This window comes from Heterodontus francisci, chromosome 5 (genome assembly GCF_036365525.1).
Source record: "Heterodontus francisci isolate sHetFra1 chromosome 5, sHetFra1.hap1, whole genome shotgun sequence".
NCBI lineage: Eukaryota > Metazoa > Chordata > Chondrichthyes > Heterodontiformes > Heterodontidae > Heterodontus > Heterodontus francisci.
Genome location: NC_090375.1, coordinates 134,024,256 through 134,051,455, shown reverse-complemented (window position 1 = coordinate 134,051,455; position 27,200 = coordinate 134,024,256). Strand labels below are relative to the sequence as shown.

The 27,200-nt window shown below is 38.1% G+C and overlaps 1 protein-coding gene across 6 annotated transcripts; it reads right to left on the bottom strand.

The window, feature by feature from the left end:
- Positions 1-1,195: 1,195 nt before the first annotated feature.
- gata6 (GATA binding protein 6) lies at positions 1,196-22,002 on the bottom strand. 6 transcript variants are annotated; one of them, XM_068032147.1, is made up of 7 exons: positions 21,921-22,002; positions 18,571-19,480; positions 10,741-10,952; positions 5,905-6,030; positions 5,289-5,376; positions 5,072-5,193; positions 1,196-2,265 (listed from the first exon to the last, which is right to left on the bottom strand). In XM_068032147.1, exons 2-7 carry the CDS (start codon positions 19,442-19,444, stop codon positions 2,203-2,205), a joined length of 1,485 nt encoding a protein of 494 aa, XP_067888248.1. In that variant the 5' UTR covers positions 19,445-19,480; positions 21,921-22,002; the 3' UTR covers positions 1,196-2,202. The 6 variants fall into 6 exon arrangements, with proteins under 6 accessions (XP_067888248.1, XP_067888246.1, XP_067888249.1 ...); XM_068032145.1 differs by lacking the exon at positions 21,921-22,002 and adding an exon at positions 21,221-21,340; XM_068032148.1 differs by lacking the exon at positions 21,921-22,002 and adding an exon at positions 21,120-21,169.
- Between the last annotated feature and the right edge of the window lie 5,198 nt (positions 22,003-27,200).

Here is a 27,200-nt window from a genome sequence, read left to right as displayed (position 1 = left end):
GGGATTGTGGGAACTGGTTGAAAGGCAAATGAGACGAGGTTGGAGGGGGATGTTCGGGGTGGGAATAAAGTTAATGATCGTCATATAGGCCAATTAAAAAACACATTGCGGTAGTTGGGAAAGGGCCTCTGGCTTTTAATTTTTTTTTAACAAATTCAAGAGTAATGTTACTTTAAAAATTCAAATTTTTGCTAAGGGCTTGAAGCCCTTTTAATATGGCGCCGCGCCTGCGCAGTGGCGCCAGACGCCATTGCCAGGAATGGAGTGGCCGGCCCCTCTACGTCATTGGGGCGGCTGCTCCACCCCCTCCCTTTAAATGAGCCCCTGCGCGTTCCCCCAAAGTTTCAAATCCACCACCCCTACAAGTCTAAAATTTGTTCTTCATATTTCTCTGTGCGATTAGTTTCTATATCATCAGTTTTGCTAACACTCGTCCCTCTTAAGTTGTTTGGAAGGTTTTTTGCTCCTGTCAAAAAACATACAATGTGATTGCACTATTTGGTTTGGAAATATCATTACTACCTTGATGCATAACTTTTCCAAGGTGTTCTCTTATTCCTTAATAACAAGCAAATAAAGAACCAAATACTTAATCAAATATAATCAGTTCTATTTGCCTTGCATATCGGGCGGTGTATTCCACAGCACTGGGATTAATGCAGGAAAAAGTGCATACAGCTGTTTTGAAGCAATTTCTGTCCACTGGACTTTCATTGATGCCTCAGAATGTGGTAGTATTGTTGGACTGTGTGCATTAATAACCCAAAAAAATGATCATGTCATGATCAATAAAAATGTTTGCATTGCCGCACGAGCTCTGTTGCCTCAAGACAGTGTAAAACTAACTCTTGGGATGCTTCTCCAGTGCCTTGTGAACAGCAATATCCCCTCATTTACTGGCAGAAGAATTGTGAGGTAAATGATAAGATGTTCCCTCTTTGTGTCAACCTTCATCAGATTCAAATAATAACACAAATTAGAGTTGATGAACCGTGATTGCCTCGAAAATACATGCATTTGAATATAGCATGACTCCTTCATCTACCTATGATATTTCTTAATAAAACACAAACACAAAAAACACAATTGTTCTTATAGGCCTTTGTCAAAAATCTGATAGGATCATTACACATTTTATGGAAAACTGTTTATAACTGGTTATTAAACAATGAATTACAAAGTAAACCACCAATAATATTTTCGAAAAAGACACCTTTTAATCTGTTTTCAAGAAACAAATAACAATACAAGCAATGACATACACCTTTAAAAATGCATGAACTGGCCTAAACACCAGTTTGTCTTTTTTATACACTTTGCATTATCAAAGCCAAACAATCCTCGGACAATTGTTTCAGAAAAATATTTACATTTCATCACATAGGTAGTAAAGTTTGCATTTCATTTCGTCTTGCATATATTTAACCTATAGCGAGGTGATATTTTTGTGGGGTTTTTTTTTACAAAACTTACAAAATGTAATGCAATAACGAATTTACCTGAGAGGAAATTTGTTCTTAACATAATGTTTCTTTTCCCAAACTACCAAAAAGACTATACGGATGATTCTTAAAACACAGAAAATGAATAAAATATCCTGTTGCAGATACTGACTTAGCTATCATTTTTAAATTACGTAAGTACCATTAACTTAGAAGGTTTACATTCATTGCTAGAAGGTTGTTTAATTTTGAACCATTTTGATGTAATACTGATTGTTGCAATGCTATTTGCATTTCGTTTTGTACAATGAAGTTGTTAAAATGTGGAAGAATACATCCGCTTGTTACCCTGTTTCAAAAACATTGACCAGTATGAAGTCAATGACTACAATGGGAACTTTCAGAATTTGCATTGTATTGACTAACCTTCAACATCAGAGTCTCATTTCAAACATAATTTGGTTCCTTCAGAATCGTTGTAAGAACAAATTGGAACAGTAATGTGGGACGCTCGTTTCCATTGGTCACATTGGCGAAATTAGGTAATGTCAGATTACTCTTGACTACAGTGTCGAACATGCCTCAGCTATTTCTTCACATGCATTTTGGCATCTGGATCATCTGTATTCTGAAAGTACTCATTACAGCTTTTTGTTAAATAAAACTAAATGGATCCAAAATAAACAGGCAGCTTTAATGGCTGCTGGAGGATGTGCCTTTCCTTGGAGATAGGGAAGAAATTATGTTCAGAGATGTGCTGTTATCTGACTCCATGGAGCTGTTCATCATCAGTCCACATTGGCTGCTGGAAGGGTTGATAATCCTGCAAAGTTGGAGTCAGTAGAGAGAAAGGAGTAAGAAAAAGGTTGGCAAATTGCCTCTTCAATCAAAGCTTGTAAAAACTAGGAATATTTTGTCCACTCTGTCATTTTTAACGCTTGTGATTATTTTTCTTCTTTAATTGGCAAAACATCTGAAAATTTTAAAAATGTTGAGGGCATGATAACTTAATATATATAATATATATGTTGTATATACACTCAAGGGAGGGATGTTAAGTCTTTCAGTATCATAGTGCCACACCACTCCTATCTGACAAAATCATAAATCTCAGATACAGAGCTTAGTTTTACTCCTGCATAGCCCAACTCTTATTCTGAAAACTTAAGTGCACTGCTTTTTGGGCTGCTGCTTTCTCCTTGGCCTCACATTGCTAAGACAGACTAGTCAACAAAGATTAGCAAAAGCATTAGATTACATCAAAGCTCAGTGGCTTGTCATGCTATGACAAATAACCAGACAAATATGCTTGGCTTCAAAGAGAAATACAAAATCAGTTAGTGAGGGGCAGGACTTATACTGTTCAGTCAAAGCTTCATTTCTTTTTTGAAGACCAGGGTATATGAGTACACCTAAAGATTAAATAGTTACATCACTTAACTAGTATTCGATGGAAAAAATAACAGAAAAAATTTCATTAGTTCTTCTCAGGTGTAAGATCACTCAGTAGCAGCAAACTCTCTTACAAGTCATAAATTTAGTTGTACATGAAATTACTTAAGAAGTAAGAAGTCTCTTCCTTTTTCAAACATTCCCCCAAAAAGAAATTTTGCAAGCGTGCAGGACAGAGACGATCTGAACCTTGCCCTTTCTGAAAATGGTGATTAACTGTTCTGCCCATGTGAACTAACAGAACACGAAAATTAGCTAATAAAGTCGAACAATTAATCTGATGTCTTTCTATACTTATCCCTATAGATCAAACATGTCCCAAAACTTGCGCTAAACTATTTGGCCACATTATAAAACCATGTGGTTTCCTGAAAAGTTGATTTCTTATCCTTGCTACTGAAAGGAATCAGAAGAACAAAAGATCACAAGATAAATACAGATGAGGGAGGCCATCAGCCAAAGCATCTAGAAAAACCTAATATCTGCCAATCACAACATCCAGTTGTCTCTTAAATGATTCCAAGACTTTTGCCTTTACTCTCTCTATGCTTTCCTGACCAAAACTGAAGATAATGCACATGGTGCTTTTGGGGAATTGGGACACAGACAGATGTACAGAAAGTGAGGGACCTTGGAGTGAGTGTCCATAGATGTCTGAAGGTAGCCGGACAGGTCGATAAGGTGGTTAAGAAGACATATGGAACCCTTTCCTTTATTTGCCGAGCTATAGAATATAAGAGTCGGAAGGTTATGCTGGAACTATATAAAACATTAGTTAGGTCACAACTTGAGTACTGTGTGCAATTCTGGTCACCTCATTACAGAAAGGATGTAATTGCACTAAGAGGGTACAGAGGAAATTTACGAGGATGTTGCCAGAACTGGAAAATTGCAGCTATGAGGAAAGATTGGATAGGCTGGGGTTGTTCTCCTTGGAACAAAGAAGACTGAGGGAGATTTGATTGAAATGTACAAAATTGTGAGGGGTCTGGATAGAGTGGATGTGAAGGGCCTATTTACCTTAGCAGAGAGGCCAGTGACTAGGGGATACATATTTAAAGTGATTGGTAGAAGGATTAGAGGGGAGATGAGGAAAAATAATTCACCCAAAGGGTGAATTTACTACCTGAAAGTGCTGTAAGGTGGGATTAGGCTGGATGGTTCTTTTTTGGGGGGCCGGCGCAAACACGATGGGCCAAGTGGCCTCTTTCTGTGCTGTAAACTTTCTATGATTCCCTCCTCATCATAACATTTCTCATTTCTATCTCACTATACACACTAAGCTATTACAGACCTTGCTGCTCTGAACTTTTGTTGCTTGTTCCCCCAAAATTTCAAATCCACCACCCTACACATACTTCCACCTCCTCCCTGCATCATCACTATGTCAAAATCAAGACTGCCTGCACCATCTTTTACTCTTAACTAATTTTCTCTCAGGATTTCAGATTGCAAAACTACAGTTTGAGCATGGCATCTGTCAATTTATACTCAACTAGTTTAGCAATATAGTTGGCCATTCTACTATTTTTCTGATTGCTGCGTGGCATTGACTAGACATGTTATAGGTTGAGATATGTTGAAAGGGTGAGATGAAGTAAGATGGGAAGAGACTAATATGGAGAATAAATACCAGCATAGATTCATTGAGCTCAATGTCCTGTTTCTGTGCTGTAAATTCTATGTAATGCTTAAAGCTGCTTCTGCCAAAGCCAATTTTTCCAATTTACCTTAGCTACTTGAAACACCATTAATTCTTCATGCCATTTTTGTTTACAATGTGCTGTACGTTACATTTATTATATTAAATTTAATCAGTCACTTTCTGGCCACTTACAGATTTTTATCTATCTCATTTTGTAGGTCCTTGACTGCCTCAACAACTTAGTACACTCTCCAAATTTGAGCAGTTTATTGTGGCTTTATAAATTTGAAATGGTTACTCCCCCAAAAAGTTATCAAAGCAACCCCAAGGATCTTTTGCACAAAGCCTTCTGCCCATGGAAAAAACATTTCAAAATAATTTTCTTTTGCTTGCATGTATTATTAAGGTCTCAGAAATCCACCTTTTTGTTTACATGACCAAAAATTTCTGGCAGTTTGGAGAACTTCTGAAAAGGTATTCAGTGCTAATGATGCGGCATAGAAACAAAAATGGTTAGCTGTGAGAAACTCACCCCTGAAGCTGCGACTGTGCTCTGGCTAGGGGGTGAGCCGCTTTTCACTCTGGGTATCTCCTCCTGATTGGATGTCGAAGACGATGAGGACGTTGGAGTCATTGTGACTGTATTGCTTGTGCCTGCAAAATATTTTGTCAGCCAGTCAGTCATCTTGTTGAAGGTGGTATTCTATACTTATTTTCAAGATCCTTTCAACTAGTAATCTCAGACTCACTTGAAGTGTTCTTGGACTTGTTTAAATTCTTAGGTTTTCTTTTTCGAGTCTGGATTCCTTCTTTCTTCATTGCCAGAGGCCGTGGTACCTATTGGTATAAATGAAAATATGTTTTTAAACTGCAACGGATTGTGTAATAACCAACTAAGAAATAAAATAATCAACCATTTTAAACTGAAAGATTTTCATTTTAGCAGTCTATAATATGTATAATGCTTAAATAATTACATAGATTTATGTTAATAAATTAACTATATTTCATTGTTACATATAAAGTAATATTATCTGTTTAATTTTCAACAATTAGATGCGATATAAAATAATAGAATCTAGAGCATGGATGTCTCCAACAGGAGCCAAACAAGTCAATAAAAAAGATTTTCTTTTTCCCTTGATGTTATTAGTATCTGAGGTATATGGTTAACTATTTCAAAACAAATTAATTTATTTGTATTTTCAACAGATGAGACACGATCATTACACAGTTTACATGTCTGGTGGTGAACAGCAAAAACTTGATTCTATCTAGAGTGAGTTCCTAAAAATTCTTCCAAGGTGGAGGACTCTTGGTATCTATAGTAAATTGGTCACCAGTGGAAGGAACAAGATAACGTACCCCATGAAGTTTCATGTAAAGCCCACAAGCATTGCAAACTGGCTCGCCTTCTGCATTCCTGCGCCATAAAGTGGTGGTGGTTGTGTGACAGTTGGCACAAGCCAGGCCAATCCGTCTGGATGAAGACTGTAAAAGAATGATGCACAAATAAACAGACAATCATAATCATTATGCATAAATAATTGAAGGTTATAATTATAATTGTAATATAGTGATAATTGCTTATAGTTAATATTATCGCTTTGGACTTACAAAATTGCTCAGAAATTGGCTACAAAATGCAATCTAGTGAAGCAAAACCAAAACTTAGAAATATTTTCTAATTTAGACAATTTATGTATATCCAGAAGAAGGAGGTGGGGTAACAACAAGGCTGATGCAAACTTTTCTAAATGTATCCATACATTGTGCAACACTAACATAATAGGCACTACATGTGGAAATATTTCATAAGCTTTTTATTCCACTAGTAAGGTTGAAGACAAACCATAGGCAAGTTATACCAAGCGTTTGTTTCCATTCCTTGCACTGGAATTACAATGTATCAAACACTTCATAATTTAGGACCATGCTTACATTATTATTAGTTTTTAAATCTGAGTTACACTTCAGTATGGGACACTTTTGCTGCATGTTCCAGATTACCAGTGAATACTGCTGGTGACAGATAATTAATCTGAGGCATATTTTAAAAATGCTATCAAGTATTTATGCCAGACCCAAATTGGTCATAGGGCAATTTTTCACCACAGCTATGTATAAGAAAATATCTACATCAATGAAATGCACAGAGAATATAGAAAGGAAGGAAAGCTTTGCTCCTTGGATTATTATCAAAAGTTAACTTCAACTCAATTTCCATTGATGAATTTTATGACTGTATTATAGAGTAGTTGTATTGTTTTGGCATTGCAGCAACACAGAATGCACAATATAGCCAAAATGGTTCAAGTTCAGGCTTTGGCTGCAGATGGTAGTCCCCCCCCAACAGGCAATCTCACCCTATTTCATCTTCACACTGGCTACAGTAAAACTCAACCAACAGGCATGTCAGCATATTGTACTTTAGAGTAAAAGTTGAAATACTCCTAGGTGGCTAAATAGATCACATTTATGTTTTGGTGGCCCAGAAATTGCTGGAAAAGTGATGGCTGGTTCACAACACATGCCATTATTAGTGCGTAAAAAGCACAGCAATTTTGGGTGAGGAAGAGATAAATCATCAGTTCCCATTCACTACAAATTGCCGGACAATTTGTACTGCTTCACCATTAACCTTGCCAGCTCCTGAAAATAACCATCTCGTCATGAGCTTCCCCATTGGGTATCATGAAATTACTAGATGTGTGCTGTAAATACAAATGTCACCGCAGACATTCAGAGAGAGTAATTCATGTCATAGTACCCGGTTAATGATATGATTTATGGTCCTGACATGCCACTCCACCTTGAAGGCCCAGAAAAGGAATAATAAAACTACACGACTTCCTCAGGTAGTAAATTGTTCTTAGTTTTTTTTTTAACGCTCAATTTTTTTTTATCTTACTTCTCCTTTCCTCCTCTTTTTAATCTTTTTCCTCCCCTCTCTTTATTTCTTTTTCTGTATCTGTACTCTGTATTTGACTCAAATTCACCCTATTTCTTTCCCTGTCATTCACTCAGTTTCTTTCCCTATCCTTAAATTTCATTGGTTAAGAAGATAAATCATTAGACCCAATGTTCACAAGGTCCCAAAGCCCTGTTAGCATTGCCACACCATTATCAATTTGCATTTCTAAGAATTTGCAGTGCAAAAACAATGCAATTGGAAAGGTGAGGTAAAAAAAATCAAATTCATTGTGCTTGTTGTAAGAATGCACTGCTCCAGTTGGGCCAGTGTTAAGCCATCAACAGGACAGACAGCTGTTAGTGGAACTCGATCAACGTGTTTAACAACACATGCTGAATTCAATGTTTTCCCCTGAGTTGAGAGTGGTTTGAAGTCAGCAGTAAAGAGATGCTATTGTACTACCACTACAAAAACAACAGAAACTATTTTCAATCTGACTCCCAAGCTCATTTAGCAAAGAGGCATGAGACCATCTCTGGGAGATAGCCTCACACTTCCTGGACTTCAGACCAGTCCAGTACAAAACCAAGTTGAAAAAGTGTCCATGCCCTGCAATTAGATTTTCTTCACAGTGGTCATATTTCCTGTAGCAGGACTACATGCAGATGCACATCTTATCTGGGAGCAGATCACTGCACATGTGCTTGTAAACCAGCTCCCTTTATGGCTGATTTTTATTTGAGGTATGGCCTGAGTGTAAATTGAACATGGCAAAACTCAGATCGTACTGTTCAGATGCTGGCCCGAGATAATTTTCCTGGTGCTCCATAATAATACTTTAATTTAGTTCTGTTAGCTCGTACTGCTTTAAGAGTACTACTGTAGGACTGCAGCTGACAGCAGAAGATGTGCACCCACTGGCCATTGCAGAGAAAAACTAATTCTTCAGTGCATGGTGTGGAAGAGATGAAACAGATTGAGGTGAAAGTAAATAACAAGTAGTTTATTTTATGCAACCTCAGATTAGTCTATGCAGGGTACATACAACAAAGGTATTCAGATATAGCTTAATCTTACTGTGCAATATTTGAAGCAGTTAGAACAATTTTTAAAAGATCAGCAGATTAAGCTTCGTTGAATAGATGAAGTAAGAGCTTTATTCCTTTTATTTGGACACCTTGCTGGTTACTTCCTTCTTTTTAGTGGCCTTCTTGTTAAAATACCCAACTGCTATAAATCTCCCCACTCAGTGACCCCGTCTGATGGGGAAATGAAAGTAAATAAATGCAATGAAAGGCCAGGGGAGTATTAACGGCCATAGTAAACGGTGGTTTCTGAAACCTGACAATATATCAATTTGGATATTATTCAATCTAATGAGAGATCATATTAAAAGACTAGTGCCCAAGTGGACTAATAATCTCACCCTTTAGCAGCCAGGAAGACTAGAATAATTCATACACTTACAGTTTGCAATTGCAGCCCAGGTATCTTTTATCTCGATTTGCTGGCTGCAGACTAGAGTAAATTATTAAACTGGTTTGAGTTCCAGAGTTAAGCCTCCGTTCCCCTCCACCCCCGCCCCACCCCACCTTCTGAATTGCATCATATCAAGAGCATCATTAACTGGAAAATCCATAGTTCAACAGTGTTGGGTGGAAGTTCAAAGTTTAGTTATGAAGAATGGGGTGGGTCGACGCTTAATTGTACATAAAGTTTCAACATTTTAAATTGCATTGTTTTTTTAAAAATATCGACGTTGCCATTTAGATACATACTGTGATTTATCTTACAATAAACCTAAAATAAAATGTCATCGTGTTGCAGTAATGTATCGGAGCAAAATGTTCTCTGAAGTCTCACTGCAACCCCTAACCCTAATCATGGAAAATGACCACTACCCATTCACTCCCTGGGCAAGATGGTTGGAATTCACTGCTGTGTTGTGCCTTATTCCTGTCTTCGGTCCCCATTTTTGACTTAACAAAGGCTGTCGTCCCTTATTAATTCAGACACAAGAGTATTCTCTGTCGCTTTATCTAAGCCCCACCGTGTCCATTTATCTCACCAACAGTACTCCCCCAGATTTAAAAGACTTTAACGCTGTTTTTTTTTAACACAGCAGTTTAAAAGGGGTACCGTCAGTCCAGGGGGAAAAAAAACTAATTAACACTCTTTAAAAAGTTTCTCGCTGTTAACGGGGGAGAAAAGATGCAATAAAGGTGATGATCAGATAAAAACTTGGCGCCTTGTTTGCACTTGCCAGATGCACAATAGTTTTTGTTTCATCTTCTGCGCTTTGCTTTATTTCCCACTACACTCCCTTGGTACAGTAGGCCGCGCACAAATGTCACATTGTGGCATACATATTTAATAGCATCAGCAACAGAACAATGTACATCAATCCGTGCTGGACTTCTATTGAGCAAATCACATCTTTCTATTTTTATTTCTTCCTGGTTACAGTATAATTGAAATTAATTCAATTTCAAGTTAAATGTCTATTGGTTTCGGGTTATTTGAAGGCTGATTGGCCTCGTTGATTAAAGAGAAGCGTTGAAATGCACAATTATATTGCCCGGCTGCATCTAAAATTAGAATTAGAAGGAGAATTCAAGGGAGCGAGGTCCCACACACAATTCTGTTCTAACAAGAGAAGTTTCAAAGGTACTAGCAGGCCTGTTGTATATTTCCAGCAAATACTGTTTTTATTTTAGACTGGTAGCATTTGAAGTTTTCCCCATTTATCCACATAGGGAACAATTTTATAATATCCCTAAAACATTCTTTCAGCGCTGAGTTTTTGTGTGAACAAACTGGAATTTTAGAAAACATCAACAAGAAGAAAACAAACAAATCATGGAAAACATTAATTGGATTAATACATTTGATACATTTCATTTTATTTATTATTATTAAACTATAATACTAATAATGGCACGGTAATGAGTACTGGGATTATGACTACATATTCGACACAGGGAAAACCCTGTGTTAGAGAAAAGGCCCAGTTGATAAATAAACGTCAGGGCTGGATCATGTTTATGTGTTTGAGTAATACAGTAGATGCTGTACTTCACAATCACAACAGGATCTTTTAAATCATCCTGTGAAAATACTGATTGGATCGCGAGAGAGTCTAGTGCGTCATTCAACAACAAATCCCGAAAACTAAAGGAGAAAAATGCCATTTTTTCTGATTAACAGTTACTTAAGCCGTCCACCATATTGGTGGAGGCATTGTTGCCTTGCAGAAACAAGTTATCATGCATACTTATCAGTAGTACCTGCTGTATCTGGATTGAACTGGCGGGGTTACATAAGCCGCTTACCATTCTCTTCTGAGGTTTGATAAGAGGTCGGCTGAGTCCGTTCATCTTATGGTACAAACCGCAGGCGTTGCACAGGTAATGACCAGTGCCGTCGCGCCGCCACAGGGGAGTGGACATGGAGCCACAGTTGACACACTCCCGGGCTTCGGACAGCTCTTCCAACAGTTCTGTCATCCAGACACACAAAAATAAAAAATCCAAGTTATTTAAAGAAATAACCGCGCAGAAATAATTTATCAAAGAAGAGTACAGCAAGGTTCGACTGAATCAATATCCATGCCCTCCTCATAGTTTACTAGATCTTGTGAAGTTCGCATTTTGAGTGATCCGTAAAAGGTTATTACTATAATCAGGTAGAGAGAATATGTAATGTTGGATCATATATATATATATATAATTTTTGTATACGTTTTAATTTTAATAAATGAAAACTACCTAAGGAAATGCATTTCCAAGATTTATATTTGTTATCCGTTTAAATGGAAAATAAAATCGCTATTTTAATGTCTAATTCTTGAGTTTCAACATTAATTCTATTTTCAGTATATTTGTTCAAATTGCCTCAATGTATCAGGGTCCTTCCCAAAAAGTGAGGTGTTTATTTTTGAAGAATTGACCAGCACACTGAAGAGTAAAGGTTGGATTTGCCTTAATATGATTATCGAAAACAGCAGCCTTGCTTAGAGTAACAAAAAGAATCGTGTTCTAGGGTTAAAATTCTGTTAATTGACAAACACTGAATAGATGGTGAACACATTCGTCTGAAGTTCCTCACTCCACTGTTTTAGTGAAGGTGACAGCCCCCTTAAAATTAATGGATTCTTTTCTCCAGTAAAATCGCCTAGAGGAATTTCAGAGGAACCCACTATAAATATCCGATAGCCTAATTGCAGGGGGGGATATATATCTTAAATTTCCCTAATGAATGCCCATGCTTACTGAAAAAAGACTGCTTGGACATTTTTAAAACGTGGCCTGGCACCTGACTGGAGTTATACCACACCGAGTGCGAATTCCAAACAGTTTCCGAATGCCTACGAGTGGTGATTTCTCAACGCTTGCTCGGGTGAACTGCGGAATACCTGACTCCACAGTTATGCTGTTATTTTTGTCACCCTGCACACTCAAAGAAAACGCTTGACATCTAGGCGAGTTATCTGAGCAGTTATCAAAATATAGGCATGTTTAAAATAAGTAACCCCAAAAAGATAAACATTTCATGTTCTCTCTACCGGATTGACTCATTCCGCTGTTTAGTGTCTTCGGTTTATCCGAATCATTTTAAGCAAACGGGAGAGTTTCTTGTTATATTAGTGGCTACTCATAATTTGTTATCAATTTGCTCTTCCGGTATTACCCCATGATTTGTAGTAAAACCAGAGGTTCAATGCTGACTAAAAACTTCCTTTATGTTAATGCAGTCACTGGAAACAGGGTGATGGAACTGTAAACTATATCTATCAGATGGACACACAAAGTTGTGTTTCTCTAAATGTATACTATAGTGAAGCTTTCAAAGTTGGATAAACATCCAGCCCCAATAAGGTTGTTAAGGATAGTGGCTAGACTCAATAATATCTCTTTGGAAACCTAAAATTAATCTCATTCTTGTTGAAGCATTTTTCCCCTTTTTCCGGAAAACATGTGCCCCTCTACTAGTCAGTAAAAAAAATCTAATCCCAAAAACGCATTCCAAGAGAACATAAGACGTGTTGCTTAATTAAAACTTTTCGTCCGTTGTTAGCTGGAGGTTGGGTTTTTACCAGTTTTTTTTAATATTCAGAAATAGGTAACACGATGTTTGAGAAAATATATTTGCATAAATAATTAGGGACAAAAACTTTTGAATGAAAAATGGTCCAATAATAAAACCCTATGATGTACATCTATATACAGACCACTAGAAAGATAAAATACTGCAGATGCTGGAATTCTTAAATAAAAGTTTTGTTTCCCTCTCCACTGCTGCCTGGCCTGCTGAGTGTTTGCAGCATTTTCTGTTATTATTTCATTGATTACTACTTAGATACATCAAAGAGAGAGGACTAGACGCCACAAAGAGTTCTGATAAAATACAAGCCTATAGCGTGACCATTTTGTTCAGTAGCAGCGCATTGTTTGCACTTGTTGGAGGGTTTCTATTTTAAACTGTTATTCTGTGCAGCCTTTTGAGGTAACAGAGATTGGCACATTTCCAGAAAGTAGTTTCACTTTTTCCTCCTTGTATATACGGTGTAGATATTTGGATTCGGACCAAGGTTTACATCTGAACCGTTAACCTGTATTTCTAACAATTTCTGTTTTTGTTGTCAATGTAAGAGAGCTAGAATCGTTCACATGACCAGTATACTGTGTGCCAAATTAAAAATATAGCTGTTCTGTACGAAATGAAATAAAACATTAGCGCCCCTGCCCCTCATTCCGCACCCTATTGGGAAGCTACACCTAGGCCATCTCTTGTCTGGTTGTTTTCAAATGAAAGAACGCGCATTTTCCGCACTTTTCTCCGTCCATATAGAAGAGCACGACCTACAGCCTCGGGTTATAAATCAATAACGCTATAATGCCATCAAATAAGACGGCTGGACCTTCCTACAATTGTCCCAGTTAATAATGATGATGGATGCTACAGGGAATCCTCGTGGGATTCATAAACGAAGTAACCTTTTCAAAACAAGTGTGTTACCTAATAACACTGTGCCTTTGAAATCGTTTGATTAAAATCACTTGCTAATTATCCGTGCATTTCAAAATTATGATAAAATATTTAGAAGCACGCCTTTTTTTTTATCTTCCTTCAATATCTTTTAATCATGTCTCTCTTGAAATTGACCAATGGAAACACGGAGAGACGTCAGGTCTTGGAAAAGGGGCGCTGCAAAAATGTTGAGAAGTTTTAGATGTAGCCTTCAAGTATACACAAGGAATTACTTCAGACTATGTCTCCAGGCCTGATCACTGCAGCAACAAACATCAAAGCAGCCAGAGGAGAGAATTAACCCATTTTTATATTTCTCAGCAGTTGCTACATAAACGCTGCCTGCTAACAAGTTGCAATGTAGTGTCTACAGCAGAACGGTTTACTTTGCGGGTTGTTAAAAAGTTAATTGATTTAGCACCATTTACCCTGCGGTTGTAATTAAGTGAAGAGATGTAACAACGAAAATGTGTCTCCAAAGTGAGCTATTAAATTAACGTCCACATGCATTAGCAAATGCTGCGAGTTGACATTGAAGCCCTTATTCTCGCCCTTTCGGCTGTATGTGACACAATAGTGAAGATTATTAGATAAATAGAAACGGTAAAATACCGCGGATGCTGGAAATCTGAAATAAACAGAAAGTGCTGAAATGCTCAACAGGTCAGGCAGCATCAACCTGCCTCACTGCACAGAAAAGTCACATTATTCCAATCTGACGATGAAATATTAAGAATTCATTGTTAGCTCAACATTCAAATACGCGACCAGAAAATTGCAAGTGTGTCGCTTGTGTTGTAATAAGCGATTTTAGAGATTAGTTAGTGTTATTGGACCTTTCGACGGCATTTATATTTCAAAAGCAAAATAGGTCACATGAGCACACACAGCGCGCATTTTGGATCGCATTTTGTAGAAACGTATGATTTGGTTTCATTTTTGCAGACTTTAAAAAAAACTGTATGCAGCAAGTCATAATTCCACGAAAGCCTGGGAAGAAAGACGCTTCCGATTTCGCTAAAAAAAAATAAACCAACCCAGGCGACACCTTTCCGAACCCACTTGCCACGTCGCTACAAAGCGACACACAGGCCGGGGTAAAAATTCGTTGTCATTCCAAATTGTTCGATTACACATCCATTGATGGTGTTCATAATTAGTAAATTAAAAATTGGAGTAAACTAGGTCACAACTTGTATACCTCCATCTCTTAAAATTACTCACAATTAATCCAAAAATGCAGCTCCCTTATTGGAGAGAATTTTGCTAAATGGAACCATTTTGTGCTCCCATGCTTTAAAAGGGTCATTGAATATAGTGTTTAAAACTTTTAGTAACATAACGTGCTCCTCGATCTGCAATATGAATTTGTAAAACGCTATCCCCGTATAAATCATGTAAACATACAATGTCGTATTCTGTAAAAATGACCAGAGACCTATCGCGGGATGTTACCACAAACTGTAATTTAAGCTGCAAAAAAGATCTGTCTTTTTTTTTGTTAATTTAGCTGGGCTAATGACGATCAGTTACAGATAAAATTGGATTTTTGGCAACATTCGCTTTCTTTGCGAAAAATTACGAATCTTTAACTTTAAAGTTCAAACTTGTAATTTAAGTGGTAACGGGTAACTTCTGAAAGTAAGATTGCCAATCTAATTACTGTTCTTTTAAACAGTTTCAATTGTGAACTGTTTGAACGAGTAGGGATTGACATTTATTTGGCTTGATTCGGATTCAGCTCAGACTCCGATTTACGCCCTAAACAGATTTTTGATCTGCACATATTTGAGTTCAACTGGTTTTCTCCTGTGACTCTGTGCAAACAGAAGGGAGACTTGCTCACAGATATCAATAAAATCAGAAAGGAAGCCGAAACAATAATCTTTAGTGAATGCAGTACAATTCCAATATACAGAGAGCACTTGTAAATGAACTGTAGAATATCCATTGAGGAATATCAAAAGGGTAATATCTGTCTGATGTACTTTAGATCTTTACAAATGTTTAAATCTATCACTTCTGAGTTCATATTTAGCCATTGCGATTGATGTTTAAAAAATTGTCTTTACTGCAAACCACTATGTCATTGCCTTCTAAAAGTCATTTTATCCATTTAAATCTGGTCAGACAAGATAAGAATGACTAATGGCACTAATAGGGGCGTGTGGATTAAATTAAACGTTATTCTTGGATTTGCGGTTTGACCTAAGCAGTAGGTCCGTTCTATGCAATTTTTCGCTAAATGGGAATTAAAAAAAACGATTTCCATAAAAGCACCTCTGCTCTTTGCATCCCTCTGCATGCCATTCCTTTGGCCTATGAGGTCGATATTGCAACACAAAAAATGTGTAATTGACCGCTCGCCAGGAATGTGACATAATTTCGTTCTATCCATTCCTATTTGTTTAAGAAATACTTATATTTTGTTGCTGCGACTTGTTCTCCAAAATCCTATTGAGCGCAAGGGGTTCCGGATTGCAGGCTATTTGATTTTTGAATTTGGATCGATGGACTCTTGATGTTAAAAAAAAGTTTTGCATCTTAAGTGCAAAAAGGAACATCGTAATGAGATCAACCAAAATGATTCTAAAAATTAGCAACTGAACTCAAAGCTGAACCGTTCTCCTTTGACCACTAAAACGTGCCCATTATTTCAATAAGTTACTTCAAACGGCGATATTTCCATCTCTAAAGCTTAGTTTCTCAATTTCGCAAATTACTAGACGAATGGTTGAGTATTCTACATCTTACCTCGATTTTTGTCACTATTCATATTAAATTAAAAACAGTGAACAAAATATGTTCGGAGAGAAAGGGTTACACAGACTCAAGAGGGGCTAGTTATAGTATTAGATCACTTTTCAATGTTGGCCAATGAAGGGATCAGGAAAAGGAAATTGCTACTTTCAGTAAACAATCCTCAGGGGAAAAAACATGTGATCCGTTGGGACTTGCTCTTTAATATTTAGAGATGAAGAAATTATGAATTCAATGAAATTATCATATAAGATTACATGAGGAAAATGAAAGCATTTGTTATCTAATATACGTCGAAGTTCTTACGTTTATGTACCTTTATCTACTGGTTGTTATCTTTGGCAAAGGGGTGGAATTTTTATTCGTTTTAATATAATGACATAGTTATGTTACTAATAAATAAGAGCAATTTTAGAACCATTCCCGATAAATTCCCGTTCTGATGGAAGGTATCAGACCTGAAATGTTAACTCTGCTTCTCTTTCCACAGATGCTGCCAGACCTGCTGAGTATTTCCAGCACTTTCTGTTTTTATTCCCAATAAATTGGCATTTGCTTTAAGATTACCAAGGTTAGACGTCGCTGACTATTTACTTTTGTCTCCCTTGAGACCTCATTTTCCGATCCAAATCTTATTGTTTCCCATTGTCAAAAGTGTGCCGATCTCACTAGAATATGACTGAGAAATTACACAGCGTTTAGGATTTCGTTTACCAAGATTGCCCGATGCTCATACCACTTTACAATCATTTGGCAAATTAAAACAAGGGGATCTGCAGGTCCAACTTGTTTTGAGTTTAGAATCCCACATGATCATGCAAAGAAATAAGATGGTTTTAAAAGCACAAAAAGATAATAACCAGAGCTGCAACATAATTTTCGGATTATTTCGCTACTATTTGGTGGACTAGAAAACAGATTTAGAATTTATGTGTGCGTATTGTACACATGTGTATGCCAGATACAATTTACTTCACCCATGTATGCATTTGCTGAGTTTTCGACCATCAATACATCCACATTTCCAAAACTGTTGAATAATATAAAAGATACTGCAGTCTAATTTAGTAATAATTCCAGCATACGATACACTGACGATGATTGAAGACTGAATGAAGTATCATTGCACAGGCAATTCAGTGGTTACCAGATACAAGAAGATAGCTCTTCACTAAGTCAAAATCTAAAGTTCTTATGTTTACCGTTTTATTTCGCTTACCAGAATATGCATTTTGAGCGTTCGCAAACCGTTACATTTTTAAATGGTGTTACATGACTTTTATTACTTACGCATGTTATCCACCAAAATAGAATTACTACAGAGTTAAAGAGCGAAAATCTTCCCTTACAAATATACTGGAATGAGAGTTGTGAGGCAATGTCATTGTGAATTTATCAGAAAGGAAACAATCCTGCTACATACATGCAATAGGCTGGTACCTGGTGTATTTACCTAACGTGAATTGACAGCATCTGGTTGCTTGGCATGTAATTTCACCAATTCATTTTAATGTACTGACTGGGAAGTGCTTTAGTTTCTGTACGTTTACCAGTTGCGTATTTCAATATTATTGGATGTCAACGGATATGTCACCTGATGATGTTTCTTTTTCTGTCCTATTGCCTTTGATAGTCTATGAGTTAGATTTAATCGCACCTGAATAACAAAATGTTTTATCTTCTACTTTTTGTCCTGAATGTACTTAAATGTTAACAAAGTTTGATACGTAATAATTTATAACTGCTCAATTTATACTACTAGATGCTAATCAGGTCATTCGTACTGAACGAATACACAATAAGTGAACTGATCTCCCAAGTTCTAAAGCTCCCATTTTGTTCTGATTATATCCGCTACATATTGATTCTTCTTGATTTTGGCTTGTACTTTCATACCACTGTTTACTGTTGATTAAAGGATATTTGTTGCCCGAGAACATTGGCTAATTAACAATCACATATTGTAGAACGCCTGAGATTTCTAGCTTTTCCCTCAGACTACACCAAGTGTTAAAATAATAATAAAACGAAAGACTTTCGTTCATAATATTGTGGATTACTATTAAACGCAAAGCAAAAATTCCTGACAAACCCGAGAATGCAGTGAGAGGCTTGTATTCGCATTAGGAACTGATTTTACAGACAAGCGTAACACAACCAATTATAAAGTTTGCAAGATTTTTGAAGTCAAAGAACTAGAACACAATTTCAGGCTGTAAACAAGCCCACGACCGTAGATCAAAGGTGATTTGACACGTAAATGACCGCAAGCTTCAATACTAAAGTTACACACGGGTGGTTTTGAAACACTGAGAGGGTTGACTTACCTCCATTGGGTCCCCGGACAGGTATAGTTGTAGGTCTGCTCTGCAAGCTATGCAGCATTGAGTTTTCAAAAGACCCTGCTGCTGTCCAAGCCGAAGTCAACTGTGGCCCAACGTAAGAAGTGTAAGGGCTGGGATAAGATCCATTAAGAGGCCTGGCCAAAGGGCTAGTGTACTGATCTCTGCCATTGATATTCAGACTGTTACTGTAGCCGGAATCTCGAGCAGCTCCGTTTGAAATTGGTGGGCTCGGGGAGAAGGAGAATCTGCTGGAAACCATATGGTGCGGGCTGCTAGAGCTATAGGTTGAGCTTTCTGTTGCAGGCTGAGTCCAGGCCGAGTGGTTAGTAACGGGGTGACTCTGTTGGCTCGATCCGCTGCCCTGGAGATAGGGGATGCTCTGGATCATGGAGCTAACCCTGGTGGTAGGAACATAGACCGGAGAACTTGTACTGGAGTGCATGAAGTTGTTAGCAACATCGTGAGGGTAGGTACTCGGACCCTGGGCAGCTGCCACAGGCAAACTTTGGTACATTTCAATAGATGGATGTGTCACAAATTCCCTCTTTATTCCTCTGGACAGAAACAGTTTGCCTGTTTGATCCAGATCCGTAATAAATGTTGCGAGCTCTTCCGAGCTGTGGCCAAAGGGGACGTAGGCGTCTACTGACCTCCCCTGCAGAAGGTGGCTCCTTTCAGTGTCCAGATTGGTAACCGAGGATCCCGCTAATCTCAAGCTTTCTTCTGATCCCAAGCTTCCCTCTCCACTGTGGTGGCGACCAGCAAACTTTAGGTAAGGCTGGCCAGCCGGCGAGCTTAACCCGTTTGACGTTAGGTGTTTTGCCACGTTTGACCAGTCGGATTCATTCACGTCCATCCAGGTTCTGAGAAATCCAAACGCCAAAATGCGGTCCTGGAGATCAGCCCAAAAGAAATACACAGTCAGTGTAAAGAATCAATACAGAGAGAGAGAGAGGGAGGGGGTGGGGGGCATCAATACAGAGAGGGGGGGGGGGGGGGAAAGAAAAACACACAGAGCAAGACAGCCATTCTCGAGTTAGTTGTTAATTAAATTAACTCAAGTCTCCTATTATCGTGCTGTCGCCCGCCAGACAAAAGGAACAATAGTATCAGACACTTAAAAATCTTTTAAAAACAAACGGTCGGGCAATTTGGCGTGTCTGTTCTTTTTCAACACAATGTCATTTGATAAAACGGTTAGAGTCGAAGAATCATTGACCTACTGATTTCTAAAATGCATTCTAGGTAACTTACAGCGTACCTCCTTTGGGCAGTTACTTTATGCAGTTGCGCCGAATGATGAAATCTACAGTCCCAAAAGTGCTTCACTTTCAACCACTTTTCAATGGGATTAATTTTCTCTCAAAATTGCAGAATGGATTGTGACCATGAACTAGTTAGTCATGGCCTTTTAAATTAGTCCCGGTATGAAGAGATTACTGGTGTTCAAAATAGGAATAAAATAAAAACTAAAACAAGATACATGGTTACTGGAAAGTGAAAATGCCCAGTTTAATGTCAGAAATAACAAATTATCTTGGCTATCACACCTGGTTTAAATCGACTACTTTAAAGTGTCCTTAAGAAATGCAGAAGTTGGTGGCATATAACAGCTGGGCACGAAGTCAGCCAGAAGCCAGTCGTACTTCTCCACAAACATCAAGTCAACCAGACAGTGCCATTTTACGTGTAAAATTTGGCTCTGACTGTATTGACTCTCTGATACAGCGTGGGACTCTACATTTATTAACTTTACATTAGATAGCTAATATAATCCTTTTGTTGTTCTTTAACAAACTGTACAGTGATCGTAAAACAGCCGGCGACCGTCGATTCGTTATAGGCCGAAAAATCACCCCCACCCCCGCCCCCCCATATTTTTAATCGGAGGTTAGACGGCTTGAACATGAAGCAGTGGAAAGTGGAAATCCCCATAAGACTAAGGGAGACCGAGAGAATGTACGATATAGCAACATAATGCAACACAAACTTTTCCATTCATCGTTGTACGCTTTACCCACCTGGTTCACAGACATTGATTTTTACACGACACCAATCTGAACCATCGCAAACTCTGCGTTTAAGTTTTAGGTTTAAAAAATCATACGCTTTCCTTCCTAACCGAGTCCACAAAACAAGCGTGTGACGAAACATGCTGCGACCTTGTCTCTGGCGTTTAACGCCGTTGCCCCAACACAACGTCATTTGACTATATAAATTTATAAAATGATATTAACGTAGGCACTACATTAAATACGGCTTGACCTGTCCTTCGAAGCCCCTGTTAATGACTAGATACCTCGACGGAACTGATCGAGACAAATCTGCAACTCGCAAACTCGAAAGTAATTAGATTTCCATAGTAGCGAAAGCACTGAGGCTTCTAAAGATAAGTTCGTCAGAAATTACAGAAACCACACATCGATAGAGATAGGCCCAAAACGAACAGTAAGTAATATGTCTTAGGTTACGCCAGACTAGAGTAAGATAACTCCGAGATAAGAACTATAATAGATAAGAACTAAACGCACGATAAATAACCACAAAACATCCAAGTACTGTCACAACCGTCATTCTACACTTGAACCTGGCAGTTCAACATCTGAAAAGAGTGTGGAAAGAACGTGCCGACCTAATAGTGGTTTGCCATCAGTTAGGTGTTTGTAGAAGTCCAGTGTGTCTTAAGACCAGTGTGTCTAGGTGCTGGGTGGTAGAGTGCGTCTCTCTGCTCTCTGCTGGGCTATTTGAGAGGAGGCAGCGCCTTGAACACAATTCACTGGAAAACTGGAGATCCTGATTGGATTCACACAGTGCTGACTAAACACAGACTCTGCAGCGCCTCCACAGCGGTGCCAGCCCTAACATACACCATGACCCCAGCAAAACTGGCCCACAGTGAGACTCTGAAGTTCTCGACGCGTCTCGTTTATATCTTCAGTCCCATAGATAGGTAGAGACGGGAAGACTGAAGGAATCAGAGACAGAGTGCCAGATAGAAAGAGATAAATAGGGAGAGAATGTGAAAATGATTGAGTGAAGAAAGAGCCAGCAGACTCTTTGAACTCCGATCATTTACACGCTAACTAAAAGTAACACATTTTCGACTACACTCCGGGTGAAGAATGTGACACCGACCTAAAACCCGTGTACACATTTTATAAACGTGTGTTCAATAAAAAAAATACATTTATAGAGTTTTGGTTGAAGAAACTCAAGAGAGCTGGTAAATACTGCACCTGCCCGGTTCGATCCATTTCAGTAGCTTTTAAGTGCGAACAACTTGGGATGGATGCATTTGCAGGTATATTATGCAACGTTACCTAGGCACTAACCTTGCCGCTAGCTTGCTCTACAGCTTTGTCTCCATTATCTTGTAAAGATGAAGCGGCCCCACCGCAGGGACGAAAAAATGTTGCACGTTAAAATAACTTGGTTGCCCTGAGGTCAGGTGTGTAGTTCAACATTCAGATTTCTTTCATCAATCTTCGCCAAGCCGCTAGAATTGCTCGCATTTCGGAGAGACCACGAGCTGTACTGTGTACAAAAAAGTCTGCAAATTCGGAGTTAAATAAAAAGACCTATACAAAAGCACAACTTCACTTAAAGGCAAACGCCCCAAGAGACGAGAACAAGACAAGGTTTCGGTTGGATTATCCATTTATTTTACTTTTGTAAACAATTGTGTAGATCCAGTGTCAGCAGTGGCTGTGAATAGTGAATAAACATTTTTCAAATCAAAAAAGGGAACTAACTTGGGAAGTCTCGCCTGTTCCAGTCAATGACAATCGCTTGATCGCTCACTATAAACCAGCAGGATTATAACACTGTAACAACGCATGCATCTTTGCAAAGTATACGTATCCGCAAACCGTTTGCAGTTTGATTTCGATCTTTCAAAATCCTTTCTGCAAGAGTTTTCAGTCTCTGTACTTCCTACTCGGAGTAACCCTGACTTATTAAAAAGCAACAGTGCAGCTATCTCAATTTCCCGCTGCTATATCTCACACAATGCTCGATCGATACTGCCGTTACACTTTCAGACATATCGATATTCAAGCGCCACTATATCACGGGTAATGTGGGCATTTAATTCCGACACTTAAGTGGTTTGCAATGCGGCTGCCATCCTGCAATAGTCGTTTTTCGAGACCTACTTTGATTTCGTTATCAGTTTTGAAAAATCCTTACGTCCAGTCCTGCGAGGGAGTCACAAATCTTTCTGTATCGCGTTTGTTGCATAAGAAGCTCTTATTAATTAATAGTCTGTCCTGTTAATTTGTCTACGACTGCACTCGTACCATTTGTAAAGGTCTGTCGGTTTAGTTAAACCATCTCGGCGTCAGGGGCCTGACACCTTCCATTGCCTTACCAGGGATCCTTCTTTGAACCTTAAAAGTAAGTGATAATTTACTGCCGGGATACATTACACAAACTGCACATTGAAAAAAGTGCAAATTGAAATAAACAGCTCGTCAAATAATTACGTCAGTAGCTAAGCCGCTTTGATTGAAATTGTGGGACGTATATATATGTATATATATATATGGCTGACTTGCGTCTCCTTGGTGAAAATAAGTCAGATCTTGTGTATTAGCAGTCTGGTTGTTTTATAAATGGACCAGTCATCAGCAGTGACTAGATTGTTTTTTTTTGAGTTTTTTAAGAAGTAATATTTAGACCACTTTTTTCAGCATCAAAAACAAGCTCAACGGTAAAGGTGATCAGAAGAAGGTCTAGGATTTCGTTGTCGGGAGTTTTAAAATAAATATACTATATTTAGGTGCCAGATAGAAATATTTGCATGAATCTAGTTCATTTAAAGCTCATCATACATATGTCTATATGTGTGCATATAACACTGGCACACCAGTGTGGAGCTTGTACTGCGGCCAGACAGATAATGCTAAATGACTTTACAGTGTACTTGACTGAAGTATAGAACTGTATTTTGTGTATTCATTTGGTGAAATGGCAAGTGACTTCGCAGTTTGTGTTCCCAGTGATTGCCCCTGTAACGCATGGCAAAATAATGTTAATGTATGAGTGCACCTTAGTATAAGCAGCTATATGAAATATCTTTGTAACTTCTAATGTTCATGCAGAAAAAGGATAATGATTTTTTCGTGGCCCTCATGGTTTCTAAGATATGCCCGAGTGTTTTTTTTTTAAAGAGGAATCGGAATATTTAGTGCTGAAGAAGTCTGCTTGATATTGTAAAGGGTGATAAACTATCATATACAAAGAGGAATTGAGTATTACCTTGGAAAATGAGACTGTGACTGAGTTTTTTTTTGCCGGACAGTGTATATAGTCTTGCTCAATTTAATTCTGACTGTTTCGTGTTGCCGAGGCTTGAAACGAGTCGCCCAGCTGGGGAGGGTGGCTGGTTATTTTTTGCGCAGAAGAGGAAGGCTGACAATTTCATATTGGGTTTAGTGTCTGGCTCTTTCCTGCAGCGGAGGACGGCTGATTCCACGGAGCTGTAGAGATTGTTGTGCTGCCGCGGTCAGCAGAAGAGTGATGAGGTGACTGGACTAAACAGAACAAGCTGTGTGTGTTCTCCTCTGATAGCAGTGTTAAAGAATGGCACACAGGAATGAACGTTGGACGCCGAACTGTCTCCCCATCCAAGAGCTTCTCACATTTTAACAGGCTGCACAGAAGGAAGGAAAATAACATTAAAACATTCACATTCGCCAATTATTTACAGTTGAATCTTAGCACAATGTAATCCATCTAGTATGTCAGTGCGCTGTTTATGTATACACAACATATTATTTGATGTTTCATTTTGTGTTCAGATATCCCATTAAACCACGTTTCGTACTGTAACAAATTAGATTAAACGTGTTGATGTGTTTTCCAATGAACTATGCTCTAGTTCCAGTATGATTAAACGACTAACAATAATGGTACGTTGTGTTTCTTTATGTATTATTTCTTCATTTGGAGGCACGTACAGTTAGAACTGTTCCCAGTTGACAACGTTTACAATGTACATTAGGATTTCGCAACATAATTAGTAAATCTGTTTTCAGGTTACTGTAAAATATGATTTAAATCCAGTGTTTCTATAATTCATTTTTCTTACTTAAATTTCCCAGCTTTCTGTAATGCAGTCGACACTGAAAAATGAAAATTTCGTTTAAGAAGCAGAAAACCAACAATTTTTTCTGTCTTCAATCACTACATTGGTTCAGCTGGAGATTGCTGAATAGTTGAGGCACACTGCGTACATTGTTACAGTAAATTAAAATGATAGCTTAAATTTGGGGGGGAAACTGTTGTTGTAATGAAAACTGGTGAAAAATACATTTTTTGCGAATTCCAGATCAGTAATTTGTGTGTATGACCAAGTTGAAACGGGCTTGCTCATAATTTCATTTATGCAGTATGTAGATGAGCGGGTGATATTGAAACAATCTAATAGTGAATTTCCAGAGCGTTTCTCTTTTCTCGTTCGAGTTTGCTACGTTTAATAGAACATGCAGTGACAAGATGTTGATATCGCGTTCAAGTGAACGCATATATTTATTTTCAAAATGGTCCCCGAAAATGAAATCAAAGCCCCGGTTGATTTAAAATAAACAGTAGGCAGCGTGGTCTATAGTCATAATTGGTGATAGATAAGTTGCAGTGGTCTCCAAGTGAACGGAATATGACTTTAAACCTCAATCACAGTATATAAGCTCGCAAATAGGAAAAAAAAACTGCCCCGCACTTCAACAGGTATCACAATCTGTTTAGAAATGTCGGAGATTTTTCTGGATCCAAGAAGTATTGCTTAAAAAAAAACAATTCTACCAATGCCCTCTAGTAGAGAAGTGAAAAAAAGTTGATATACTTTTAGATAAAGCAATGGCGAGTTCCTCTTGAAATCGTAGGGGTTTCCAAAAGTACTGAAAGCGTAAACAATCCTGCTATAATTTCAGTGAATATTAATCTGCGTGATGATGTATTTGGCACTGAATAGAAAAAAACACGCATAAACTGCAGGTTACTATCTTTTTAATGATTTTTTGGCTCAGGTACACGGTTTGTTGTAATTCACGAAAGCATCACTTTCCTTAATCAGGAATGCAAAGTAATAAAGCAAAATTAGCAATAGAGCTTTTAGGTGTTGAACATCATATGGTGTATGAACACTAAAAAAGCAAATCCACGGCCATTTTTTGAAATTCCAATATGAATTTGTTCTAAGGAGCCTTTACATTGCTTAGTGCTCGTCATTTATGCATCAACAAATAAAATTGGAAGCATAAATGATTCAAAGAAAGGAGGATGTTGCATCTATGTAATTTAATTTGGGACTAGACTCTCAGTCTGAAGTATCACTCCTATCATAAATTTAACGCCCTTAATGTGAAAATTATTTATTTCTTGCTGTTCAACGTATTAGTTAGGGCATTATGCCCCAATTTTACAGGCTGAAACTTGACGAATTTGGAATCAGCAGCTCCTATATTATTTTAAATATATCAGAAGACAATAGTGGTGCGTTGATCAGATTGGTGATACTTCATACTTTTTAAAATTCATCATGGAAAAGGTTCTAAATCTCCAGAAGATAATTTTTCCTTAGTCCACCGAGTAGTGAATGCCCTTCCCAACTTTTAAAATACCCACATTTCAACTTAAACAGTTGAAGATTTGACTTTGTACAGTTCTACTGTAAAATAATATGTCTGTTGCCATCATTCAGATGTTGCTTAAGAAAGAAACTTTAATGAGTCATTAATGGCAAATTAAACAAATAGCAATTAATGGACAATTATTTTCCATGCAGTGCATTTAATGAAACTGCATGTTAGATGTAATTATTGACACGGTTTCCTTGTAAGTGTCTTATGCAATTCACATTTGTGGGTTCTTCATTTTAATCCTTATAGCATAGGACTGTTATATGTAGAATCATAGAACCATAAAAATTTACAGCATGGAAGGAGGCCATTCAGTCCATTGAGTCCATGCCGGCTGAAAAGTAACCATCCAGTCCAATTCCACTTTCCAGCTCTTGGTCTGTAGCCTTGTAGGTTACGGCACTTCAGTGCATATCTAAGTACTAAATGTCATGAGTGTTTCTGTCTCTACCACCCTTTCAGGCAGTGAGTTCCAGATCTGCATCACCTCTGGATGAAAAGATTTCCCCTTGAATCCCCTCTAAACCTTTCATCGCTTGCCCTAAAACTATGCCTCCTGGTTATGGACCGCTCAACCAAGGGGAATGGGGCCTTTCTATCCATTTTATTTTGACCCCTCATAATTTTATACTCTTCAGTTAGGTCACCCCTCAGCCTTCTCTGTTCCAAAGAAAACAACCCTAGCCTATCCAATCTCTCCTCATTTCTAAAATTTTCCAGTCCAGGCAACATCCTGGTGAATCTCCTCTGTACCCTCTGTAGTGCAATTACATCTGTCCTACAGTGTGGTGACCAGAACTGCACGCAGTACTCCAGCTGTGGCCTAACTAGTGTTTTATACAGTTCCTGCATAACCTCCCAGATCTTATAGTCTATGCATCAGCTAGTAAGGGCAGGTATCCCATATGCCTTCTTGACCACCTCATCTACCTGTCCAGCCAGCTTCGGGGATCTGTGGACATGCACTCCAAG

Bases quoted from the DNA above. Each gene is read 5' to 3' on its own strand.
- gata6 (XM_068032143.1), bottom strand. The intron at 5,194-5,288 runs GTGAGTCTGAGA...AATATTTTGCAG, and splicing joins CAAGTCCAAGAACACTTCAA to GCACAAGCAATACAGTCACA. The intron at 2,266-5,071 runs GTGAGTTTCTCA...CCAACTTTGCAG, and splicing joins GCACAGTCGCAGCTTCAGGG to GATTATCAACCCTTCCAGCA.